General features: G+C 51.2%; 2 protein-coding genes across 2 annotated transcripts; both read right to left on the bottom strand.

The window, feature by feature from the left end:
- Positions 1–2083: 2083 nt before the first annotated feature.
- LOC103305008 (retrotransposon Gag-like protein 8) lies at positions 2084–3051 on the bottom strand. The gene has a single exon (XM_028139118.2). The coding sequence runs from the start codon at positions 3009–3011 to the stop codon at positions 2670–2672; it is 342 nt and encodes a 113-aa protein (XP_027994919.2). The 5' UTR covers positions 3012–3051; the 3' UTR covers positions 2084–2669.
- A 19572-nt stretch (positions 3052–22623) lies between these two features.
- Positions 22624–26195, bottom strand: LOC103304522 (small integral membrane protein 10-like protein 2A). The gene is made up of 3 exons (XM_028138763.2): positions 25448–26195; positions 24479–24635; positions 22624–23860 (listed from the first exon to the last, which is right to left on the bottom strand). Exon 1 carries the CDS (start codon positions 26066–26068, stop codon positions 25832–25834), a length of 237 nt encoding a protein of 78 aa, XP_027994564.1. The 5' UTR covers positions 26069–26195; the 3' UTR covers positions 22624–23860; positions 24479–24635; positions 25448–25831.
- Positions 26196–26869: the final 674 nt, after the last annotated feature.

Genomic DNA, 26869 nt, shown 5'->3' with positions numbered 1-26869 from the left:
TTTAAAGTCATTCTGGGTCCCCAGCACCAAAAAAAAAAGGGTTAATTGAATTTTTCTATGTCCCTCTTACATCCATCTTCCTTTTTGTCAGTCTTTATATTTCTTCCTTCTTCTGAGCTAAGGCTTCTTGATTGGGTATTGAGTAGACTGCTAGAATAAGGTGAGGGAAACAAGCCAAACATGACAATTGGAAGGGGTGAGCTTGCAAAATGGTGAGAAAGAAACTCCCTTCTCACTAGCAAATGTCATTCCTTTGTCCCTGTAAGGAGTCTTGATTTTTTTTTCCTTTTCTGCCTGAGAAAGTTATAATTGTATGGTCCTGCATGTCATCAAACAGGTTTGTACCCCACTTAACCAAAGTTCTGCATTCCTTACCCCACTACTTACACGATCAAGTCTCCAAAGATATTTTCAGCATGAAAGATGAGTTGGTATGATACAATCAGTGTAGTCCAAGGAACAATCCCTAAGAGAGCCATTCTGGCAGGAGGAAGAAACTCGCAGGGGTATTTTTGTTGAGCGAGGTAGGGTGTTACCGACATTGTTCAAAGGATACCCATTCTACCAACCTCTAGAGCCAGGTGGACACGGGTCATAGGGAATATTCTGGACCTACTCACTAAGTAAACTGCTTCTAAACAATTTTCAAACCACTTTAACAGAATCTATGTTTAAAACCAAACAGTGATTATGCTTAACACGACCATCCTTCCACCTCATCCAGGAAGGCAGACTGCCAGCAGTCTGCACCTCCAGGACCACCTAGAACAATATACTTAGCTGCTTTCAATTGTCTTAAGAAACCTGTGAGCCATAACAACCACAATGTTCCCTCTAATTTCAAGAAGAGTTTGATCTATTACATGCCAAATTGTAAGTTAATGTTTCCACTATTTCTGGGAATAAAGCATTGTCAGATACATAACAAACATAATGCACGTCTAGACCCATGTACAGCCTTATGAACAACTAAACACGAAGGGCAACGATTTACCTGTTCATAAGGAGAGAGGAAAGACAATAAAAATCACTGCTGTGGTTGATTATTCTTTCATATGTTCCGGAAAAATCACCTAAATTAGAAATGAGGCAGAGTTGATTGAGTGTTGTCTTACAAGCCCACCTTTATCTGACTATTGGGATACAAGTTTTCCCAGCCACACATGAGGTAGCAGAGGCTTTTTATCAGCAAGCACTGTGGACATAAGAAGTTAGCATGCAGAGGGTAATGCGTGGTTTTTTGTTTTTGTTTTTAATTTTCCGCCTGTTAGAAAAAGTTATAATTTTATGGTCCTGCAGATCATCAACCAGGTTTGTACCTAAATTAAGGGCAGTTCTGCAGACATTTTTGGAGCCTTAGAAGATCAAGGCTCCAAAAATGTCAATGCATTTTCTAAGCACCTCTGTCATTCTACTGCTTCCCTGAATAATGGGTCAAATAACACTTTGATGGGTGTTCACCAACAAATGTGTGGGACTCATGGTTTGTAACAATCAGGTGTTGTGCTTTCAAGCAGCTTTTTGGAAAGAGACCTTCTCTGAAAAGCCTCCTAGCTGACTTCTCCTTACATCACCTTGGCCAAAATCAGATCAAGGCCCACTTCCTAAGGGGCAGGGAACTGACTGGTTTGGAAGAGTCAGCATCTGGGATTGCATGATCAGCAGCGGGGTCTCCACCTCCAGGACCACCAGAGGACTACCACTGCTATTTTATAAGGCTAGATTCGATGTCAGCCACAGAATGGCAGGGGGCATACCTGCTGAACAAGACATGGACCCCATGTACTGGACCAGGGAGGGAGAGGCCCCACATTAATTGAGACTCAATTTCTTTTTTTAATAGCATCTGACATTTATTGAAAATAAGGAAAAGACTGTTGCCTAGGTAGTGTAGAAAGCCGGGCAGAGTGCAGGGGTCACTGTGTTGAACAAAAGGCACACATCAGAGAGACAGCTGCAAACTCAGAAGAGAACTGGGTGCTGGGCAAAACCAACAGGTCCACAGGAGAAAACGAGTGACTCGATTTGGCTGCTGGGCACCCCTGGGACCTGGCAGCCACCTGGCAGGAATAGAAGGTGTCTCTGGGAGTAGGGAGGGAATGGGCCCCCTGAAGGTGAAAGGCTGGCCGGCCCCTCCAAGGGGTTGGCGAGCTGTTGGAATCATTGTCCAGGGGCTGTGGCCAGCTCAGATACCTCCTGGGTGAGACGAGATCGCTGGAGGCTGCAGTCTGTCGGTGGGAGGTGGTGGATGGTGATGGCAGCCGCAGCGCTGGTCTCTGGGCACATCTATGCAGGCCTGCTAGCCTGGCAGGGAGAGGTTGGTAACGGCTGGTCTGCGCGGGGGTCTGTCCAGTGTGTAACGGGAGCCCAGCTCGCAGCTGGAGCCCAGGACAGAGTCCAAGTCCGCATGGGAGGGGCCGGGCTGGCGGGAGAGGGCGGCGGCGCGCTCCAGAGCCAGGCCCAGCTGCAGCAGGAACCTGGGGCGCTATTCCTGGAACAAAGGCAAGCACTACGCGGGAGGGAACAGGAGCGCGGGGGAGATCACCGCCACTGGAACACAGGGATGGGGAGGCGCGGTGGGAGGACGCCTGCGGCGATCTGGGCGGCAGCCACCGGCGCGGGGACCCTCCCCCGAGAGCACCTGTCCCCAGGCCCGAGGGTCTCCTGGCCTAGAAGTCCTCGTCCTCCACCCATCCAAAGACCCGCTTCATCTCGGCCAGGAAGCCCCGGTAATCATTGAGCAGGGGGCTCTCCTTCCTGATGTAGGGGATCACCCACTGCAGGGCAGGCCCCGTGAGGCGGGTGATGAGGAACGTCACCTTCAGGGCATCGCTGGAGAACAGGGTGTCGTCCACCAACATGTAGGCGCCCGTCTGCACGATAAACTCCGGGAGCCGGTCGGTGTCGCCGTCAAACGTCTCAGGGAAGGGGATCGGGTTCCTCCACCGACGCGTCTGGGGCCTGATGGGCAGGGCCAGGAGGGCCTTAATCAGCTGCACTCGGCCGTCCATCGCAGCACCGCTGCTGGCTTGTCTGCGCTGGGCGGGGCTGGGCGGAGGTGGGCGGGGAGGCGGGCAGGGAAGTGCCACTGTGCAGAGGCGGGCCCAGGCCCGCGGTGGGCGGGAGCACGGGTCGCACAAGGCGCATGCGCGGGCTCCGCCTACAAGGAGGCCTGAGAGACTGGGCTGGCAGCGTGGGCAGGGCCAGGGGGAGGAGGAGGAGAGGGATGGAGTCCTGCCTTTTCACCCCTTCAGTCCCTCAGCCCCAGCATATCCTTTGCTGACCTTGGACTCTGTGAACACATTTCCCTGCTTATGGATGTCTCTTTCAGCCAGAGAAGTATTGCACTGCTGGTTGTAGATGTGGTGGCCTTGCACCAAAATTGAAAAGCCCCAAATGTTGGCCAACATAATCCAGAGCAGGATATGACAATAATGCACCATGACCAATTAATGTAAAGAGGGTTAAATCATAAGAAATCTCTTAATGTGCTATATTAAGAGGCCAAAAGAGGATTGTCAACCAATGGTCCTTGGCACCAATTCAACACCAACAGGAATCCCCAATCTGGGGTGCGCTGAAGAAGGAAAATTTATTCAGTGCAAACAGCTCAACTGTGATACAACATGGCCGTGACAACACCAGGGCTGTGGAGTAGCTCAGTAGTATTACAGCTCAATTATGGAAACAGCAGGGCTATGAGGAGGCCCTGGGGCAAAGCCCCTCTCCAGCTAAACTGCTCTGCTCTGCCCTGCCCTGCCCTGCCCTGCCCTGCCCTGCCCTGCCCTGCTCTGTCTTTTGTGTTTCATCTTTGGTGTTTCACCTGCAGCCAGGGAAACACCAAATGTTCAGTCAAAAAGGAAAGTTCGCTCTCCCAGACAGAGGGGACTGACTTATATAGACAGAAGTCCCCACCCCTGGTCCCCAATTAGTCTGTCCTCAGGCAAATGAGGATGCCAAATCCTCCCAGTTTGATTGGTCCAGAAAGCACTGTCGTGATGGGTCCTAATGGAACCACTGATTGGTTGGTGAAGATGCTGATGAGGGATATAGCTGCGGCAGCTCCGGATTAGATGGGGAAAGTCTCAGTCCTATTGGTTGAAATACAATTCCAGAACTACTTTATAAGGGTTGGCTCAGATGGCAGGAACACAGTGCAAGCTGGCAGTTCAGTGTAGGTTTCTCCCTGAAGTGCAGTTTTCCTGACAGGCCCCTGTGTAGAAATGGCTGCTAGTCTCTGTTTTTGTTTTTGTTTTTAATTTGAGCCCAGTTAGCCACCAGGAGCCCTTCTTAGTGGGTATCTTCTTCCTTGGACTCGACAGGATTATCAGTATAGAAACGGAAAGTCAAAAGTAAGAGCTGTTGGATGCTTTCCAACCATGACATTATTCATTTCCATATTGAAGAATAAAGGAAAGGAACGACTAGGAAACTGACCAATTGAAGGAGGGGAATCTAACTATTAAAGGTTATATCTGAATTCATTTGTTGGCTGAGTACAAAAGTAATACAAATCCTTCACAACCTTTTATATATGCAGAAAATAACCAGTTATAATAGATAATGGTGTTAATGACTCAACTCAGAAAAGCAAGTAAAAAGAAATAGGAATATATTTGAAAAACTGTGAAAGCCGCTTAAAAAAACATTTTCAATGCTAAAGAAGACTCGCGCAAACAGAAATGCATACACAGGTCTGAGATAGGATGGCACAGCATCTTAAAGATGCTCATTTCCCCTCTGTGGGTACATAGAGGAGGTATGGATGGAGGCGCTACCCCAGGGGGTGCACATGCTTCCTCCTGAGTTGGAGAAGCTGATGGAGGAGATTCAGCTAGAGTTAGACGAGCTACAGAGCCAGCTTCTGCCCCATACCAATAGGGTGACAGCAAATTTGCCTCCACTTCCTTGAGTTGCAACAGTGCCTGGTGTCCCCATGACCTTTCAAGTGCAAAATATCTCTTGTGCACCTACCTGAATTATTCACAAGTTCAACAAAACATTCAACATATATGAAACAACAGTTTTCTGACATTGGACACCAAGCAGTCAGGGTAGTGTTCCTTAAGAGTGAAGGAAAACAAACACACATGAGGTGACCCCTATGATTGTCTCAGCTTACTGTCACGAGCCAACATCCAACCTCCCTGTTTTACTTGCTTGTTTGTATGTTCATATATGTGTGTTGGTGTGTTTGTACCTGCTGATCCCAAATCAGAAAACAGATGGGAGTCCCCTGAGTCTCCCAAGGCTTTCTCTCAGTTCTTGCCCTGCAGGTCCTACCTTTCCTTTGAGGGTGTTTAACACCCCTTCCCCCGCCCCGCCCCCACGCACATACACACAACCCCATAATGTCTCTTTCCCCATAACCCTCTATCCAGGCCGCTACTCAAAATCTCTCTGGGGGCATTAGGGTGGCAGGTAAAGCAGCCCTAAGTACCCCCTGGCTTGTGGATGGTGACAGCCCAGAGAATCTACAACAGCTGAGGGAAGACACCATACACTTGGCTGGGCAGCCAGTGGAGCCAGGCATCCAAGTCACATCTGAGTTGTGACAAAGATTCATTACTGGATTCTAATCACAAACTTAGGAAGACCATCTGTTGACACCTGTGTCTGTGCCAGTGCTGAAATACAGTCTGGTTAGTAATAATACCCTAAATGTCACTGACCGTCTGCTCTTCTAACTCTCCAGTCCCTTACAAACTGCTCAGCACCCAGAACAGCACTTCTGACAATCACTGGAGAGAGGGACACACACTGAGGGGACAGTGTACTGGTTGGGTGGTAGGGTGAGCTATATAGCTGGGTGGGAGTAGCTCGTGGCCTAATGGCGACTAATTCTTAACACACAGAGCTTAATAATAGGGATATAGATAAAGTTCCAACTGCTATGGGGGAACCATAGGAGGTTCTTTGAACTCTGCATACTGAGGAAACCCTCTAAACTTGGGCCCCTCTAAACTGAATGGCAACAACAGAGTTGCTGACACCTGCGGCCCAGGATCTTCATGAAATCCCAGGGAGAGACGCATGCCCAACCACCCAGCGTGGCCCACCTTCAGGCAGGACAGACTATCACAATATTTTTCTCATTTCTCGGGGGGGAGATTTTCATGACCACCATGATAAGCTCATTTGATGTGTGTTTAAACCATGCTAAGCTGTACAGAGGTCTACAATTTTAGTTAATTGGAAATTTTATACAAGTAGTGGAAAATGTACAGTAGTCCACCTTTATTTGTGGTCTCCCTTTCTGCCATTTCAGTTTTCCACGGTCAACTGTGGTCTGAACATGTTAAATGAAACATGTTAAATTCCAGAAATAAATAATTCATGTCCCACTCCATCCCTCCCAGGATATGAATCATCCCTTTGTCTAGCCTATCTACGCTGGAAATGCTACACTTCCCCACACCATTAGTCACTTAGTAGCCCTCTCAGTTATCAGACCAACTATCAGGGTATCACAGTGCTTGTGTTCAAGAAACCTTAATTTTACTTAATAATGGCCCCAAAGAGCAAGATGCTGGCAATTCGGATATGCCAAAGAGAAGTAATAAAGTGCATATATGTGTATGGGGAGATTATATATATTTTAGGCATCCACTGAGCGTCTTGGAACATATCCCCTGTGGATAAGACCTACTGTATTTTGTTTTTATAGAATCTTTTGTTTTGTTTTGATTTTTAGGCCTACTGTATAGATACGTTTAAGGGACAATGCGACAAATAATCGTTCACTGGCCTGCCTTTCTGGATTCTTCCCTTACTAATGCTTTATAAGACCAGGAAGTGTTGTACAATGAGAAACACTTCAGACTTAAGGGACCAAGACTCTAATGCAGGCTTGACTAGGAATTAACTGCATGCTCACTGCTTTCAGTTTTGCTCCTCATGACTTCTGGAAAGATGTTCTGCAGAACCATGCTGGTCTGACTCTAGCAGGAACAGGAGATGCCCCATCACAATATCCAGGTATGTATTTGTCATCTTCATGTAGTGGCCAAAAGGATCGTTTACATAGGAAAGTATTAGACTATCTCCTACCTTTCTTACCTTAGCAGGGGAAGATCTTCAATCCAGGCCCGGCGATCACTCACCTGCCACCAAGCCCCTGACATCAATGCCCCAGATTACAGAGTTCAGAGCTCCGCCCTGGTACACCCTTGATGGCAGAACCGCCAGCTTCCTTGATTACACTTGTATACAGGCAAATAATAAAAATCTGCAAGTGGGAGCTTCTCCAACAAGCAAATTTGATTACAAGACCACTAGTACTTTACAAAATCCTAGAAACCAAAGCAACAAACAAGTGTCACAGGGCAGGAACAAGGGTGAAATCAACAGCAGGTCTCTCAAGTAAAATTACCTAAAGCAATAGCTTTAAAGAGATTTAGCAGGAAACCAATCAGTCTTGGGGTCTAGTTCAATACTCAAAAATTAATAGAACAAAGACTAATATTGGCTCAACTAGGGTTAAGCCACAAGTATCAAACCAAGTAGCTAAAGCAGAGGACTCAGTCACACAAGCAAGAGAAGGGTGTCAGTGCAGTGGCAAGTTCTCAGAGAAAAGGCGCCTGCTAGACAAACCAGTCAGCCTGTGACTACTGCCTTCACCCTGTAGGATACAAATACAGGACATATATGTTTTCATATCTTTCCGCACATAAGATTCCAAGACCTTTGTGTAAGCACAAATGCACACATTGTAAACAAGGAAAACAACCAAAAGGCAAAGACAAACCCAAAGTCACAGCCCTCCAAAGGCAAATCAGGTCAAATCCATCGAGAACTGGTGTTTTAGTAGACTTTTTTTTGGGGGGGGGGGCCGGGGGGTCATACAAAGGCTGAGTTTTATTTCGGTAGATTTTTAAAATTGCTCTTCAGCGTAGGCTTTCTTAAATAAATGTTTTTTTGCTCACTCTATTTGCTCCCTCAGCATCATTAGGGAGATTTTAAATGGCTGATTTCGAGATAATTTTCGTCAGTTTCACTCGGGAGTAGGAGTGGGTCTATGAAGCTCTGCTCATTGCCATGTCGGAAGTAGCCCTGTGACTTACCTATTTGATTTTTACCCTCACCTTATGGTATGTGTATTGGTTTGGAAGAGAGGGAGGGAGAGAGAGAGAGAGAGAGAGAGAGAGAGAGAGAGAGAGAGAGAGAGAGAGGCAGAGAGAGGCAGAGAGAGAGAGAGAGAGAGAGAGAGGCAGAGAGAAACATGGATTGGTTGCCTCTGGTATGGGCTCCGGCAACCTAGGTATGTGCCCTACCTGGGATGGAACCTACAAACTTTTGGTATATGAGATGATGCTCCAACCAACCGAGCCACCTGGCCAGGGCTGACGTACCTATTTTGATTCTGCCTTACAAAGATTTTATAAAACCAGGCACTGTGATATAATGAGAAACATAAGAGTTAAGGGACTAAGTTTCTGATATCAGTTTAAACAGGATTTAGCCATGTGCCCACTGTTTCCAGTTCTGGTCCTGGACTTAGGCGGTCTTCTGTAAGACCATACCAGCCACCCTACCTCTGCTTTACCCTTAGCAGGGTCAGGAGGTTTCCCTGAACACACCTACAACCCTCAAAGGTGTATCTGTGGCTTTCATGTAGTGGCACAAGGTGTCACTTCTCATAGGGAGGTATTTATTTACCGATTCCCTTTCCTTCCTTAACAAAGGGTTAAACCTCAGGAATCACCAGTTGGGGAGGGCAGCTTGGGGGACCTGGTATCTCATGATGGGGCATCCAGTCTCCAAGTAGCAGGGCCTAGTATTGAATATCCAAGGGAGGTGGTGAAAAGGTGAAGAGAGTATGGGCTTCCTCTAGCACACTAGTATACATCTGGAAGAGGCTCATCTTGTGACTTGCCATAGGCTGCATACAGTGACCTGATATGCACTGCAGGGCATCACACTGCCTGGTACACTTCCTTGCCTCACACCTGGAGTCACCTGCAAAGGTTTCTTCTCCCATAGGGCTGGATACCTTTCACATACCTAGAAACTCAAAAAATTATCCCCGCATCAGCCACCCCAGCAGCCCAGTCCTGGCTTTGGGGATGCCTGAAGTATTTTACAAGCCAACAAAATGGATGAATACAACATATCTGAGAGCCATTTGTAAGGCTTTCTGGTCTTCCTTTTGAACACAATGTCCTATACATACTCATATAGCATGTATGGGATTGATTTTAAAATAATCCCGTGGTCGTAGGGAAGACGAGGGGGCAGAAATCAAGCCCAATTGAACTATGGGTAGATACTCAATGTAGATGCATGATGGGGCATGCAGTGTCTCTGCATGACTTATTCGTTTCCATGCTTTTGAATGTTTCCATGATGTTTGTGAAAGGCAATCTGCCTCGGAGAGCAACCGCAAATTCAGGTCCTCCTGAACATGAAGCTTGTGATTCTCTGGAGGGCAGGAAAACACAAGCCTCACAGTACACACTGCGCATTGGAAACTGGGTTCAGGGGAAAAGGGTCAGAGGCTCTGGAGATGTGGCCCAATCCTAAACTTTGAGATTTGTTGGAAGATGTTTGGGAGGTGAGTGTTCTGGCCATATCTATGTTTTCCATAGATCACATTATCCCAATGAGGAGGGTGAATTTGGCATTGGTGGGGGGCGGGGCTGAAAACCTGGGAACAGATAGACAGTGACAGGAATCTTGTAGAGAAGAGCCAAGGGGAAACCCATTTGTATATATTTTTTTCATTTTAAAATATATGTTTTATTGTTGACAGTATTACAGATATCTCCCATTTCCCCTCCCTTTACCCCTCCCCCTCCCAACCCTTCCTGCCCCCCACCAAAACCATTTGTATTTAAACCAAGGCAAGGCTGGTGGGTATGGAAAGCAGGGGATGGATTCCAGAAACCACAGGAAGTGGAGTGTTACTAACTGGATACAACGTGGGAGAGAAGGACACAGCAGTCTCAGAGATGACGCCTGATTTTGGAAGGGCAGGGGACTCCACCCAAGGTAGGGAACCAAGGAAGAAAAGAAGGGTATTTTTTTTTTTTTTTTTTGGTTTTTAAAAAAGGCAAGTTCAACTTGGAACATTTCAAGTTTGAACATTTGAGAGTGCCATAGGCAGTTAGATCGATGATCAAAACCTGCTTTGTTACCATGTTGAAGGGCTAGACCTCGGCCTTGCAAGGTAAAAAACTCATTCTTGCAAAAGTCAAGAATTGAGGCAAACTCACCAGAAACTGAGCTACAAACTAGAGTGCCAATCAACTTTCATGACTGAGAACTATAGTGGTCAAAATAAACCACTAATATGAATTAGAAAGCAGACGGTATTCTTAAAGGAAAGGGATCCCAGGATAGGTGTATTTTAACAGGGTAGTGGAGACACAAAGACCTCAGGAGCCCCAGGTGACTCAGAATAGTGTGGGTTCCAGAGGGGGAGAAAATGTGGCCGACTTTGCAGTTTAAGCCCTCTGTGGCCTGAGAGGCTGAGCAAATCCTTATGCTTCTTGGAAGACACAAGTGATGGAAAAGCACAGGGAGAAGTGGGTGGAGGCAGAAAACACTATAGAGTGAGGGGCAGGAATGTAGCCCGGTTCTTGTCCTTCACTTTTCTTCCCAGAGGCACCCTCCTGGAGAGTCAGTACCAAGAAGCTTGCTCTGTGGCTGCGGGAGGCCAAAGGTTCAGGCACACTAGGAGGCTGTGTGTTTCCAGCAAAGCTGGGGGCCAGCAGAGGAAGGCTGGGAGCTTCGGGGAGGCTCAGTGTGGATTTAAGCTGTAGTACAATCACCAAAGTCATGGAGTGACTGTCTTTTCCAAATTGAGAAAAATGTTGACGGATAGAATGTCCTGGTTTATGTCACTGTCCCGCCCCCTCCCCCCGCCTCCCCCCCCTCCCAGCCACTGCCCTATATCTGCTACCTGATGGGTGCAACTGAGGGTGAGAGCTTGTGAGAAACGGATTATTAAGGCTCAGAGAAGGTGAAGGCGGAAGGAATGAGTGGTTTCCACGGGGTGGGTGGGGGTGGGTGGGAGTGGGGAGCTCGGGCTGTTGGTGTTCCTGTTTGGCAGAGCGCCTCAGCAGCTGCCACCTATGGAGCCCTTCCAAGTGCCAAGCACTTCCACACACACACAGAGTGGCATTTGATTGCCATGATGTCCCTTGAGGTGCACAAGCTAATTTTACCAGCCAGGAAGCTAGGGCTCAGAGAGGCCAAGGGGTGCTCCCACAGTCCTTGTCAGGTGGTAGAGCTGCTGTGTCTAACGACGATGTTTGTGCCCTTGACCCTTGACACGGACTCAGTGCTGTCTTTGGATGTCCCTGAGACTGAACAGCTCCGATGATGAATAAGGCTAATAGCTCACAAAGACTAGTCCTCCTTCACTGACACCTCCCGCGTGTCAGGCACCGAGCTCAGTGTTCACTGAGCGATGTGCACTATTTCACCGATTCCTCACAGGACCTCTCAAGTACTAATCATTCTGCACGTGAAGAAAGTGAAGCTCAGACTGTCTGTGGGACCTGGCCATACTCACCCTGCTCATGACCTGGAAAGCCAGGGTTCAACCACAGCTCTTTCCCTCTTCCAAGCCCGCTGAAACCGCATCTTTCCAAGTTGAAAGATGGGACTGACCATCTCCCAGTATTACTGGTGTTCTGAAAGGACCCTGACTTATGGAGGGGCCCTTCTCCCAGGTCGTATCTGCAAATCACTGCTGTAACGTGCGTAGAAATCAGAAACACATACTCAGGTGAGAGGTTCTTATTTGTTCAAGAGCTCGCACCACGTATAACTTTTGAAAACGTGTATCTCTCCTTCTCGTGCTTCGATCACTTACAGGAAGCTGACTGTCTAAGAGGGGTGAAAGGTCCCTTCCCACAGGCCCAGTCTGGCCTCAGCCAGTGGAGCGTCGCCACTTACTGGCTGTTCCCTTGAACTACATCAGAAAGCCCAGGTGGGTGTTGCTAAGGCTACAGTTCAGAGCCCCAGTCACCTGGGCACAGCAGGTGTTGGTAAAGGGAAGAGAAGAAAGAGAAGGAAGGTCCTTGGGCATAGGAAGAGAGTGGGGGAGTGAAGTCAGCGTGTGGTTGTAGAGCCTCTGCTTTAGCAATTTCATTTGATTCTTGGGGTGATATGGTCTGATTTTTTTAAAATTAAATTTGACATTGGGGAAAAGCTGGCCCAGCAGCACATGTTTGAACTGCAGGAACTCACAGGTGGCATGTAAATGGAGACTTGCTATGATGGTGAGGTCATAGAACATGAGAACCTAGAAACAGAAGAGAAATGAGTCTACTCTTCTCAAAACATTGCCTCGACTGTGATGTTACTCCCCTGGGGCCTGCATCACTGTGTCTGTGGGGCACATGGGGAAACAGGTGCAGAGGATGGCCGTGACACGCCCACGTCCCCATAGCAGGTGAGCCATGGAGCTGGATCTCTCAGACTGGCACTCTGCCCTCTGCACTCCTGGGGGAAAGAACCTGCCATAGAGGGAAGTAGGAAGTGGAGGATGGAAACACCACACAGGCTCTGGATCAAGATCTTGCATCACATTGGAATAAAATGTGCTTTACAAAACGCTCAGATCTGCTATGGGCTTCACCTGGGAAGTGCTTTATTTAGAAAAGGCCTTCCAGAAAAGTTGCACTGAATGCACTTTTGGAACTTCAATGGAATTACCTTCCCATTGTGTCAGGTGCATCCATTGGCATTCTTGTCACATTTCCCACCCTCACCCCCTGCCTTTATTATTTTTTAATAACACAATTTTTAAAAGATTCTCTGGGTGCCAGTCTCTGGGAACTGTAAAGTCTACTTCTGATTGTGTTATTTTGGGCAGTTTGGTTGTTCTGAGTTAACCCACACCCCAGGTTACTTCCTGGGTTTGGGGGATACATTCCTCCTGGCTGAGCCCTCATACAATCCTCGAAACTGCTGAGCACTCACATATTCTCTGTAGGATTCTCTAACTGGTCCACTGGGGTTGGGGGGGGGGGGGGGTCTGTGCCCAGGGCCCACCATGGGTCGGGCATGGAGAGGTGTCCAGGAAATGTATGTTACCAAGTGAACAGCCAAGGATCTTTGCCTCCACTGAGGCCCTGTGGTTGTCACAGTGAGCTATTTGTACGGTGTCCTGAAGGCCTTTCCTGGGAGCATGGATCCCGTTTAAACTTTAATGAGCCACCGAGGGACTATGGCATGCATTGGTACATGGGGAAGCGGGAGCGGGGGAGGGGAAGGTGGGGTTTATGGGCTAGACTCCTGGTTTCTGTGGAAGGGAGTGTTGTTGGTGGAAGAGCAGTAGCGGTTGTTGTAGCTGGACTCTGTGGCGACCAGAGTCAGGGAGGGTTGTCCTTGTGGTCACAGAGGGCGGCTTCTGAGAAAGGGCGGTGGCAGGACAAGGGAAAAGGGACTGGTGTGGCCTTGGGGACTGCTCTGCAGAAGTGGGAGAGGGCCCCAGGTCCAACATGGTTCCAGGTGCAGGTGGCCTAGGTGGGACAGAGCCTAGAGACGGCAACAGTGACTGGTGTGCGGTCAGGGGCATCTGCCCTTGTCAGCCAGGCAGCCAATCTGGTGCATTATGCCTGTGTGGGGGGTGAGGGTGGGGGCGGGAAGCAAGCCTGGGGACTTCTGACTGGTAGTCTCACTGCCTTGGGCAGGCCGTGGGCCATGGCGGCCTGCTGTTTGGGGAGATTAAACAACTCAGTCGTGGGCCTCCGTGAGCTGTCTGGCCAGAGAGAGAGGGACCTGCTCTGCTGGCCTCTATGGGAAGACACTGTGTAGGCATCCTGTTTCTGACTGGGTGGGTGGGAAGGGCAGCCAAGGGACCAGAATGGGCCTCCATGGTGGGCTGGGGAAGAGGTCTCAGGGAACAGGGAGCTGAGTGGTGTTCAGTGCGCAGACTCGCAAGCAGCCTCAGGTCCAGGACAAATGTGGGTGCCAAGCAGGAGGCCTAGAGGCACCGGAAACACTAGACGGGAGGAAAGAGACTGCCTCTGGGTCCAGATGCTGGGATGTTGAGTGAGCCCTGGGCTCAGGGTTGTGGAAATTTGGGAGCAGAGCAGGAGGCAGGAGGAGGCGTTAGGCAGTGGAAGAGGCCAGGTTGAGACCAGAGGATGAGGCTGAGGGAGGGACAGCAGATGGCAGCCTGCTCTTTTGGGGCTGGGGGCTGCTCATAGAAGGATGGATGGGTGCAGATGCTGGGGTGAGGTCTGAGGAGACGGACCTTGATCCTGCTGTAAGGGTGGGCCGAGCCAGGAGACAGCCAGGGAGAGCAGCACCTAGGCATCCTTTGGGGGTGCAGGCCCCGAGGGCTGAGGTCCTAAGACTGTGTGCCAAACACCCAGATGCCAGGAAAAACCTGGTGCGTCACGGCCAACCAAAAGTAAGGGCCTCTTGAGGTGTAGGGCCTGTGGAGGCAGGGCTAGGCCAGTAGCACCCTCTTCTGCTCACAGAAACATCAGCCTCTGGGTTGGTGAAACCTGTACTTAAGCAGGACTCTGGGCTGTAGAGGCCAGACCCATTGTTTCCTGAGGGTCTGATCGCCCTGCTGGAGCGACTCAATCGCTGCTCTACATCCAGGTAATAGCTGGAATGTCCCGTGGAGTGACTTTGGTCCCCTCAGGGCTCTCTTTCCATTGCCTTGGTCCTACTTGCCCATTCTGATCTTCTTCCTGGGAGGAGCTGGGGGAAGCCTGCTGGGACTGCTGGGAATGTGGGACGGTATAGGGTTGGGTCCAGAGCAAGCATTTATGTAGGGGTAGCACTGATGTGTCCAGAAGCCCAGGACATCCCGTGTCCAAGGAGAAGGCTCCAGGGTCAGAGCTCAGAGTCAAGCCCAAGGGTAGTGTGAACAAGCCTGCTGGGGGGCACAAAAGCTCTTTTGTTCTTTTCCTAAAGAGTGCTATCACTCCTGTTTCCTACTAGGCAGGCACTGGGAGAGTGGCAGACCAGTCCTACATGACCCTACCATCCACTAGAGATCCCAGCTCTCTGTCTGATCCAGCCTAGTGGGGAAAGAACTGAGACCTAGGCTTGTTCTGGAACTAATGGGATGGGGGTAGGGCTACCTTTTGAGCTTCCAATATCACAGGGGTAGGGCAAGCGTTGTTAGGCCAGGAGAGAAGTTCATCTGCGGAAGAGGCCCACCGGTGAATCAAAAATATAAGTCAGGCCCGGTTGGCATGGCTCAGTGGTTGAGCATCAATCTATGCACCAGGAGGTCACGGTTCAATTTCGCGACAGGAGGTTGCAGGCTGGATCCCCAGTGTGGGGCGTTCAGGAGGCAGCCGATCAATGGTTCTCTCCCATCATTGATGTTTCTACTTCTCTCTCTCCCTTGCTCTCTGAAATCAATTATATATATATATATATATATATATATATATATATATATATATATAATCAAAAAGGCCTGATCCACAGCAGAAAATTGCCATCAGGAGTTTTGTGTCTATTCCAACTGGCCCGATGAAAGGTGTGTGTCTGGCGGTGGTGCTGAGAAAAATCCAGATGCAGAGATGAACACTTGCCCCTGATCTCCAACTGAATATCAGATCAAAGATGAAGAATAATGCTCTGCTTTCTACACATCCTATTAATCTCTGTTACAGCGGTACCCTCAAAGGATGGAAACACAGCTGGAATCTTCTATTTCATGCTGCTGATCTTCTCTCTGAGCTGGAACGGACTGCTGCCCATTCTGCTCTCTTCTTCTTCTTTTTTTTTTTAAATATATTTTATTGATTTTTTACAGAGAGGAAGGGAGAGGGATAGAGAGGTAGAAACATCGATGAGAGAGAAACATCGACCAGCTGCCTCCTGCTCACCCCCTACTGGGGATGTGCCCGCAACCAAGGTACATGCCCTTGACCGAATCGAACCTGGGACCTTTCAGTCCACAGACCGACGCTCTATCCACTGAGCCAAACCGGTTTCGGCTCTGCTCTCTTCTTGACGATATGGAGCAGTGCCTTATACTCTTCTCCTGACTCGATATTCGAAACCTCCCCTCTACTCTGTTCATGAATATTCACTTGGCTGCCCTGCTGCCATCACAGTTTTGGGGCCACATGTTTTGTCATGGATACTCCTCCCCTGGCTTTATGTGTTCAGTCCCTCTCGTGTCCAGGGGGCGTCCTTAGCTCTGCTCTTACAAGAGCTGTGTGGGTCCTGCTGGGGCCTCTGAGGGGCTCAACACACTAGAGAGAGAAAATCTGCTCTCTCCTGTGTATGGTGCTGCAGTGGGATGGGGGGCCTGGGCAGTCATTGTGTATTCTTTTTTTTTTTTTTACTTGGGTTTGGCAATTTGTGTTTTTTTTAATTTCTTTATTGATTAAGGTGTCACATATTTGTCCTCATCCCCCCATTCTCATTGTGTATTCTTGCATCAGTTACCCTGCCCCCTCCGCACTGAGCGGAGGCCCACTTGCTCCACTGTCACAGGTACCTCTGGGAGACATAACTTCTGTCCCCTGAGCTTATGTATGCTCTTCTAAAAGGCTGGCCCTGGCTCTTCCAGTTTATGATCTGTTTGCTGCTTTTCCGTCCTCTGGTTGCTGGGATGGCCTCATCTTTCCTTTTGCTAATGCCTAAAACTAGATAGGTGGGTCAATGAATATAGAGCTGCTGTGGGCACAATGCTTTTCTCTCCTCCCCCCCTCCCCCTACTCTTTGGGGAGCTCTCTCCAGCCCAGGACACTTGCTTCTCCACACAGACACAGGGCACTTATGCTGTTGAGATTGGTCTGCTTTCCCAACAGGGGACTGTGTGGGCAAGCTGGGGACACGAAGTGCCTCCTCCTCCTCCTGCAGTGTTTCTGATATTGGGGTGGACACAGGCTGCTTTCCAAGGGAGATATAACTGAGTATGAGCAGACACTGAGAGGCTGTATCCACCCTTCACTGCATACATCACAAAAGAAGTTTGTCATTTCTTGGCAATTTCTCCATATAGGATCATGTCATCTGTGAATAAAGATAGTTTTAGGTCTTTCTTTCCAATCAGGATGGTTTCATTTTGTTGCGATGGGGTGGTCTTGGTGGGGGGTTGTCCCACTGGCTAGACACTCCAGTACAATTTTGAAATGAATAGGCAAAAGTTGACATCTTGCATTATTGCCAATATTAAGGAAAACATTCCTTTTCACCAGTAAGTATTATGTGCAATACTAGATAGGTGGGTCAATGAATATAGAGCTGCTGTGGGCACAATGCTTTTAAGTTTATGGAGACACTATCGGGTTTAGGAAATTCCCTTCTGTTCTAAATGTGTTGGAAATTGTTATCATGGATGGGTGTTGGATTTGGTCAGGTTTTTGCCAGATACAGAAATAAGATCTTGGCTCTAAACAGGATGTTCTCCAATAAGAAGGACCAGGATGCCTTGGAGAAATGGTTGAGTAAATAGCATTTTCATTTTCCAACAAAACAAATCAAAGAATCATGCATTAAGCATGTCCATGAGGGGCTGTTTATACTGATAAAATATATCTATTAGAAAGATATATAGTCAAAATTTTATGCATCCCCCAACCTCATGGAATATGGAGGACAAGGGGAGAGTGAATAGAGACAGACCAGTCAGATTGGTGGGGGACAGGTTAAATAAGCTAGGGAACTAACATTTGAGGCTTGTTGAGTGATTGCGAGAATCTTAAAGTTTGCATAGATTCCCTAACTTGTTCAGTCACTCTATTGTCCAGATCGTCTCAACACCTTACTCTCTCAAGGCTCTGTCTTCGAAACAGCTCTGCCTATGGGAATGGTGGGCAGAATGTACAATCCAAGGACAAGGGTGAGGGTAAAGGGCCCAATTTTCCAGGTCCAGCTCAAGAGTCAACTGGTGGTCACATCCTCCCAATGACCTCCTCCATCAGATGGATGTGGAATTATAATAAAACTAGAGACCTGGTCATGCACCGGTGGGGTCGCTCGGCCTGGCCTGTGGGGATCAGTGGACCTCCAGGATGCCACAGCCTGGCCTTACCCACTCATCAGGTTCCAGCCCACTGTCCGCATTGATCTCACACAGCGTGAAGTAGTGCATGAAGTGGTAGGTGGCCTGGGAAGAGCCCAAGCCCGGGCTGGGTGCCCTACTGCTCCTGCTCATCCTAGCCCTGCCACACCTGCCACCGCAATTCGGGCACACACGCGAGTGTCCCTGGGACAGGCTCACCAGCAGTCAGCCCTTTGTCTGGCATCTGTCTGTCAGCTGAGCGGCGCTCCCACTGTGGTAGTCCACTGACCACCAGGGGTCATCTCTTGCATTGAGTGTCTGCCCCCTGGTGGTCAGTACGCATCATAGCTACTGGCCAGTTATCCGGTCACTTAGGCTTTTATATATATAGACTAGAAGCCTAGTGCATGAAATTCATGCACTCGGGGGCGGGGATCCTTCAGCCTGGACTCCACCCTCTCACAGTCCAGGAGCCCTTGGGGGATGTCCAACTGATGACTTAGGCCCACTCCCAAGGGGGCCAGCCTAAGCCAGCAGTTGGATATCCTTAGTGCTGCTGTGGAGGTGGGAAAGGCTCCCACCACTGCCACTGTGCTTGCCAGCTGTGAGCCCAGCTTCTGGCTGAGCAGCGCTCCCCCTGTGGGAGTGCACTGATCACCAAGGGGGCAGCTCCTGCATTGAGCATCTGCCCCCTGGTGGTCTGTGTGCTTCATAGTGATCAGTCGTTCCACCATTCGGTCGATTTGCATATTAGCCTTTTATTATATAGGACTAGAGTCCCGGTGCACGAAATTCGTGCACTGGGGAGGGTGTCCCTCAGCCCAGTTTGCACCCTCTCTAATATGGGACCCCTTGGGGGATGTCCAACTGCAGGTTTAGGCCTGATCCCTGTGGAATCAGGCCTAAACCTGCAGTTGGACATCCCTCTCACAATCCGGGACCGCTGGCTCCTAACCGCTCACCTACCTGCCTGATTGCCCCCTAACTGCTCCCTTGCTGGCCTGATTGCCCCCTAACTGCTCCTCTGCAGGCCTGATTGCCCCCAAATACCCTCCCCTGCTGGCCTGATGACCCCCAAGGCTTTTATTAGTATAGATATGACCCTGCACAGAAAATTTTACTAACCCTGCTTTACAATAAGGGCTTGACGATTGAGTCATTAGGACCAGACACCAAGATTTCCTTTCTTTGAATAGTGGAGGGAATACTTATCTTGTCTTTAAGTTGCCCGGAAATTAAAATGAGATAATGGGAATGGTGGGCAGAATGTACAATCCAAGGACAAGGGTGAGTCAACATTTGGCCTCAGGCCTTATAGGTGTGCCTAGCTGGTTTATACTTTTAATACAGTGTGCCTAGCTGGTTTATACTTTTCTATTACACTTATAGAAAAGTATAAAAGCACCATATAAAGACAACTGTCTTTTTAATGAAGTGGCAAAATGAAAAACACTTTTTATTCTCCCCTTCCTTCCTTTACAGCTTTTTTTTTTTAAATATATTTTATTGATTTTTTACAGAGAGGAAGGGAGAGGGATAGAGAGTTAGAAATGTCGATGAGAGAGAAACATCGACCAGCTGCCTCCTGCACATCCCCCACTGGGGACATGCCCGCAACCAATGTACATGCCCTTGACCAGAATCGAACCTGGGACCTTTCAGTCCGCGGACCGACGCTCTATCCACTGAGCCAAACCAGTTTTGGCCCTTTACAGCTTTTATTTAAACTTTGAAATTTATAAAAATTTCACTCCAATTTTCATTTCTTTACATTCAACATTATTTTGTATTGGTTTCAGGTTTTATATTAGTTACAGAATAGTGGTTAGACAAGCATATACTTTACAAAGTGTTCCCCGATATTTCTAGTACCCACCTGGCATCATACCATCATTACAACAATAGTGACTATATTCCCTATTTAAGTGACAATGGGTTTACAGGTTCCTTTCAGTCTTTCTTTTGTGTTGCTTGTCCTTCCTTTTCTTTCTCACTTCTTCCCTCATTTTCTTTATATAGTATCTCAATTGGCCATCAAAGCTCAGTGAAGGCACTGGGACACGCTTCATCCATTTTACAGACCAGGAAACTGAGGCCAATTCCAGTTGGCTGTGGAACTTCACTCAGCACACAGGAAGCCCTCAGAGCCATGCTCTTTGCGCTTCCTAAGGGGCAGCCGCCCAGCAAACAGAACAAACCTTCCAGTCAGGCTTCCGAGCCTCTTTCTCAAGCACCTCTTCATTGAGGATGCTCCACATTCTTTCCTCTCCCCCCATTCTTTACTGCCCCCCCTTCTCTGAAGCAGGTGGAAGGCTTCCCACTCACTGCCTAGGCATGCTCTGCTATGGGGCAGGGTGTAGCGAGCTTGCTTTGGGGTCAAGGCAGGAGCAGGAGTCACTGCCTCTGAAGTGTGAAGGCCGCCTGAGCTAGGCCCATTAGCACTGGGAGCTTCTCTGAATCACATCAGTCAGTCCAGTACCCTGCAGTGCAGCACCCCTCCACTGAGGTGGCACCACCCCTCAACCCCCGCCTCAGGGGTGAGGGTCCTTGCCCCTCTGCCAGGAGTCCTTCCATGCCCCTTGATCCCTGGCTGGGCCCACCCACGTCTTGGGGGCACTGCAGAACCTCTGTCTCTCTGCAGATGAGGCAGATCCCTGCCCTAGGTCTCCGCAAAGCTTGAATCTGTGGCCAGATGCTTGGTCTGGGTCTCAGCAACCACATGCCTGCAATGTTCCCAGGGACCCTGGGAGCAGCTGAGCGAGTCCCGCCTCACCTCCTCGGGGTGCCGATCTCCCCAGGGACCCTTGGGAGAGGCTGGATGGGCCCGGTCACGCCCCTGCAGGTTGCTTATATCCCCAGGGACACCCGGGAACGGCTGGATGGGCCGGCTAGGCCCCCCGGGTTGCCGATCTCCCGGCCACGCCCCCCTAGGTTGCTGATCTCCCCAGGGACCCCCCCCCCAGAGGCTGGATGGGCCCGGCCACGCCCCAGGGACCCCCGGGAGCAGCTGGATGGGCCCGGCCACGCCCCCTGGGGTACCAATCGCCCCAGGGACCCCCGGGAGTGGCTGCATGGGCCCGGCCATGACTCCCCCAGGTTGCTGATCTCCCCAGGGACCCCTGGAACTAAGAGGACTGGGCGCCGCCATCTTGATCTTCTCAACGGCCGGATAGGCCACCCGGAGTCCCGCCCCCCAGCCTCCTGCTGGCCCAATCGTGGGCGTAGCAGAGGTTCGGTCAATTTGCATGTTTCTCTATTATAAGGTAGGATGATGGCAGCAAACCACCCATCACAGTGCCAGGGGTTCAGTAGGTTCTCATTACACGCCAGTTCCCTTCATCTGTTTTTCTCTCCTCATGGTGATAAGGCCTGAGGCCAAATGTTGACAGGACAACATCCCCTTGAATGCCTACACAGGAGGAGCTGGGCTCAGAGCACAGGTCTTTTTAAAAAAATATATATTTATATCAATTTCAGAGAGGGAGAGGGAGAGAGAAATAGTAACATCAATGATGAAAGAGAATCATTGATTGGCTGTGTCCTGCACATCCCCCACTGGGGATTGAGCCTGCAACCTGGGCATGTGCCCTGACTGAGAATCAAACTGTGATCTCCTGGTTCATAGGTAGCCATGCCAGCTGGGCCAGGGCACAGGTCTTAACCAGAACAGGTGTGCCTAGCTGGGAATGGTGGTCCTCCCTCTTCAGAGGGCCTTGGAGCTCTGTTCTGATCGTCTCCCATCTTGGTGTGCCAAGTCCACATGATCCCTGGAGTGGGCGTGAGACCACCAGGGACTGAACTGGACCATCTGGACAAAGGGTGGGAAGCTCAGGGCACTTGGGTCCTTCCTTCCTGTGGTGGCAGATGCTGAAAGGGTCTGTTCTATCAGGATGCTTTGGCCCCTGGGGAGATCTTGGTGACAGATGAGGGGTGCACCCAGGGCCCTTCCCCAGGCTGGGCTCCTCCTTGTCACCACAATCCTGTGTCCTCAAGACGCCTTCCTTCAGCAGCCTGTGGACTTGCTTTTCTCTCTCCTGGCTGCTGTGTTCCTCCCCAGGCCTCCTGCACTCAGCCCTCTGCCCACCTGCCACCCTCTCCCCTGCAGCAGCCTCAGAAGGCAGCACCCCTGGCCTGGCTTCTCTGGGGAGGCACTGGGAGTGGAGCTCCGATGGGAGTTGGGATCTAAGGTGGGGGGAAGGGAAGCTTCTTTTTCTGTGATTTATCTCCACCAAAACTCTGCACCCATGTGGCCGGCAGGGAGGCGATGGGGACCTTGCCACCTGCTGCTGCAGAGGGGCTTCTGGTGAAACACAATGATCAGCAGACAGACAATTTCACCTCACTTCCCTCTTCCCACCCTTGGGGTTCAATTTAATTAAGCACCTTGTTACACCAGGCTCTAAAATGAAGCTGAGACTTAGGTATTAGTCTCTTCAAACAAGGTTGTGAGTGGGACAATTGCCACCCGCGGGGCCAGGCCTATGCTGCTGCCTTCCCCTCATGGGGGCAATGGTCCAGGGCCAGTGGGGTCTCCAGCGTCTCTTGAGGAGGCCCTACCCACCTGTAGCCCTCTGAGGAGGCCCTACCCACCTGCAGCTCCCTTCCCCAGCTCCTGGGCATCAGTGGTGATCTCACCACTGGCCCCTCCGTCCTCCAAGGCTATTGCACCACACCAGAAACAGGAGTCCTCCAGTTTTATTTACTTTATTGAACTTAAGAACTTTTTAATAACTTAGACAACAAGTTTTAACAACACCAGAAACAAGAACATTTCTGACCAGTACAGAGTGAACACACACAGAAAATTGAGTCATCTTATTCAAGTTGGTGTCTGATTCTGTAGAATTGCCGCCTGGAAAACAGACGGCTAATAAGTAAAGTGCACTGAGAGCCAGTCAAGCAGCCAGGACCCAGTGGGGTTGGAGGAGGTGGAAAAGCAGAAGCAGCTCACACTACTCAAGGCCAAAATGGTAAGAAAAGCGGCGCAGGAACAGGCTAAGGACTGGTGGCTGGCCCCTTCCCCAGCCATTCCCTTTGAGCAAAGACAGCCACAGCCAGAGCCACAGAGGACTCCCGTGTCCCCCTGGATGGGAAGAGCTTCCTGGCAGGGGAGCAGGTCTATGAGGCCAGGGCACCCTGAGGTTCAGAGACATATTTCTCCCTGTGGGACACCAGCACGCATTCAGTGAGGAGCCTCCCTCATGCCATTCTCAGGTCTTCTTCCTCCCTGGCCAGCCCAGGAAGAGGCTGGAGCTGAGGATCGAGTCACCCAGAGGTGAGACCTGGGCTTGAAAGGGGCACATCTGTGTATCATCCCCAAGGAGGCCCCTGGTCCTCCTCCCATCTTATACAGCCCGTGTTGCTCTCCTTTTTCTGAGGCTGTCCCCAGAGATCGACGGGTGGAGTTGGCAGGCAGGCTGGAAGGCTCCCAGAAGTGGTCCTGGTTGGACAGGGCTGGGGTGGAGGGGCCACCAGGACCAGGGGCTCCCAGGTGATTTGGCATAAGGAAGGAAGCCATCAGGCCCTGTTAGTGGGAAACTGCAGGGGGCACGTGGGAGCCTTGATCCCCAATCTTATGGTGAAGCAGGAGGAGTACTTCACCCAGGCCCCAGGCTCCATCTGGGCAGCTGAGAAGGGCAGATGTGGTGAGACTGGGCCACTCCGTCCCTGGGGCTGACCACACTACTGTGGTTTTCAGTCTCAGGAACTCTTGAGTACTTGGGCTGACAGCAACCAGTGTCAGCAGATGTGGGACCGGGGGTGGGTGGTGAGGGCCAGGGCCTCTCCTGGCTCCCCTCTGGGCTGTTCCTGGCCATGCTGGTACACCAGTCAGCAGCACGCCCGGGCCTCCAGGACCAATCCAAGCCCATCTGGAGGAGAGTCTCCTGTGTGATCCTGGGTGTGGGGGATCCGAGCCTGGGACAGAGAGATGGGTCGTGCATGGTTCCCTGTCTCCACCCACCCCCAGTTCATCCTTTTACCCTCTGGTCACATCATGTCCCCAGGAGCTACCCCCACCTCCCCCACCCAAACTGAGAGGCTTGTGCCCAACTGTCGAGGAGCCCTTGGTTAAGCCTGGGGTGTGTGTGTGGGGGAAGACCTGGCTCTGTGGGTGAGGGCCTTAGCTGCCCAGGGGATCCTTGGACTCATCTCTCTAGTGCCCATCTCAGCTCAGACTGTCCTCCTGGTGTTTCCTGTGACTGCCCATACCACTCCAAGGAAAGCTAGTTCCCCCATTCCCCACCCGGAACCTCTCTCTCCCTAGCTCCCCTGGGAGCCTTGTGATCCCCTGCCCCATCCCACTGGGCCAGGTCTTCCAGAAGACTGGGGTGCAGGTGGGGAAGTGCAGGCCTTAGGGAAGATTTAGCTCCACCACTTCTTATCTGTGTGACAAGGGCAAATGTGAGCCCCCTCCCAGAACCCCAGTTTCCCATGTCAGCAGGTAGAGAGAATAGAACACCCTCTTGGTGTGCTAGGAGTGACATCGTCCTGTCCTTCCCCATGCCAGAACCAGACCTCTGGGCTGCCCCATACCTCGGGCCTCTGCCTGGCAGGCCCTTCATCTCCTCCTCAGCCAGGCCCTTCACTCAGCTGCTACCAGGAAGCTCTAGGGACAGGGGGTCCTTGGGCACAGATTTGACTCTTGATGAGGCTGTAGAAGGGGCGAGTCACTGGCTACAAACACTGGTTCCTGAAACAAAGAAATGGAGACTTGAGAGTTGCCTCCCTACCCAGAGAGGGCCCCAGTTCTCCAAGTGTTGCCTTCTCTACAAGCCCCTTCTCCATCTGCTCTCCCCACCCCAGCCTGAAACCTGCCTCTGCTCAAGGAAATCCACATTTTCCCAGGTGCTGTGGGTTCACAGGGCACTCCTGGACGTTGTCGGGGCCAAAGGAGGGCATTCTGTGGCAAGGGGAGGGCTGGAGATGGCAGAAGAGCAAAAATGGGGGACTGCTAGGGAGGAAGGCATCTTTCCACTCTTCCTCAAAGAGGAAGGAGGGGAGCAAAAGGGAGAGCAGGGGCAGGATTCAGGGGGCTGCAGAGAGCCCCGGGGCCTGAGTGCTGAGAAGGGGGCAGACCTGGGGTTCCAGGCTACCTATCCAGGAGGGCGAAGTGTGGTACCATGGGCCACCCCAGACCGTTCCCCTCCATTGCCTCTTGCTCAGGTGACACCTCCTGGGCCTCCGGGAATAGAGGTGGGGGAGGGGCTGGCTGTGGGCGGGAGGGGACACCCAGGTCTCCATGGGTGGTGGGCCGAATCGCTGAGATGCAAGATGCCTAAGCTACAGCCACCCCTCACCCCCAAGTTGGAATCATGGCAAGGGACTCCAAGAGCCTGTGACTCTGCCTCCGCTCCGCAGCTTTCTGGGCTGGCTTCCTTGGGTCCTTCCATAGGCCCCCCCCCCCCCCCCCCCCCCCGCACAACCCCAGGGGCCTAGACGTTTAGATGCCATGGCAACCGCCTCCCTCCAGCCCGCAGGTGCAACCTCTCTCTGGCAGCCTACCTTTTTGGTTGAGACCAGTCAAAGCAAGTCCCTGCAGCCGCATTTCTTTCTGGTTTCCCACTTTGGCCAATGTGAGGCAACAGGTCGGCTGCAGTCAGAACATTTTCTGGAGCCCTACGGAAAGGGCCCGTTTTGTCCGTTTCCGTGCAATGCTGCACTGGCCGCAACTTGCGCGTGTGCGCAGGTCACGCCTGGGTCCGGGGTTCGGTGGCCCTGGCGGCTCGGTGGCCAGCGTCCTCTCGTGGAGCTCTAGGGTCCAGGGGCCCGGGCCACCCCTCCTCCTTTCCGCGCCGCGTCCCGGCGACCTGGGCGGCCCGGCTGTCCTCCATGTGGGCGGGCGGTGGGAGCGGCCCCCTCCTGCGGGGCCGCCGGGGCCACAGGCGCTCACTCGATCCGCACCTGCAGGCGGACGTTGAACATCACGGAGGCCACGATGTAGAAGTAGGGGAAGTTCACGCGCAGCCGCCAGGCCAGGTCGAAGAAGGTGAGCAGCGTGCGCGTGAGCCCCTTGCAGAAGGCGCCGTAGGAGCCGCGGGCCGCGGCCAAGCGCGAAAGTCGCACCGCCACACCGGACAGGGCCGCAGCCGCCGCCGCCACCGACAGAGCCGCGGATGCCGCCATGGGCCGGGCAGGCTCAGGCCCCGCGGACCCGCAGGAGCAGGAGCCAAGGGCAGGTGTTCAGGAGGCCTGGAGCCACCCGCCAGCCCTGGAAGCCCTCCTGCCCGGCTCCGCACTCAGCCTCCTCCCTAGCAGCTCTCTGGAGGACGCTGCAGCAGCTCCTGCCCCTCCTCTGAGACCCACAGACAGCCCCGCCCCTTTGCCGGCTCCCCGGGGTGTGGCCTCCAGCATAGCCCCGCCCTCCATTTTTATCAGCCTTTCTTGCCTGCAGCCACAGAGCCTTTGCAGGGAATATAGTCCCACCAATGGCACCAGCCCTGTTGGCAAGGCCTCCCCAGGACACGGCCCAGTTGGCAAGCCCATGCTTTTAAGAGCAGAGCCTGAGGGCTTGAGCTAATTAGAAAGGGGTGCTCCCCAGGGATTCCTTTTGTGGAAAGCCCTAGAGCAGAGTGGAGGGCAGAAGTTCTGGACTGGTATACAGAGTCCTTATGGAAGGCCCACCATTCACTGTCTCCACAGAAAATCTGGCCACCCAACCCGTCGTACTTTTGTTTAATTCCTATTTCTCTAGTACCAATGCACTATGGCGTTCCAACAAACCCACAAAATATCATTTCTGGTACATTTGCTGGGTCATGTGTGTTTTTCTTTATTCATGAACTGCGCTGATGCTCTTACCTTTCACTTCATAGTGATTTCTAAGGATTCCGCTTAGTCTATCTTTGCCCTGGATATTGCAGGTCTTCTCAGATTTTCATTTGCCCTTTTCATGACTTTTTCTTGCTGGTGGGCTTAAAAGCCCTT

This window comes from Eptesicus fuscus, chromosome 1 (assembly GCF_027574615.1).
Source record: "Eptesicus fuscus isolate TK198812 chromosome 1, DD_ASM_mEF_20220401, whole genome shotgun sequence".
Classification (NCBI taxonomy): domain Eukaryota; kingdom Metazoa; phylum Chordata; class Mammalia; order Chiroptera; family Vespertilionidae; genus Eptesicus; species Eptesicus fuscus.
This window is presented reverse-complemented; position numbering and strand designations above follow the sequence as displayed.

What these genes read in the sequence shown, in the direction of transcription:
- LOC103304522 (XM_028138763.2), bottom strand. Translation starts at nt 26,068, where the DNA reads ATGGCGGCATCCGCGGCTCTGTCGGTGGCGGCGGCGGCTGCGGCCCTG.
- LOC103305008 (XM_028139118.2), bottom strand. Translation starts at nt 3,011, where the DNA reads ATGGACGGCCGAGTGCAGCTGATTAAGGCCCTCCTGGCCCTGCCCATC.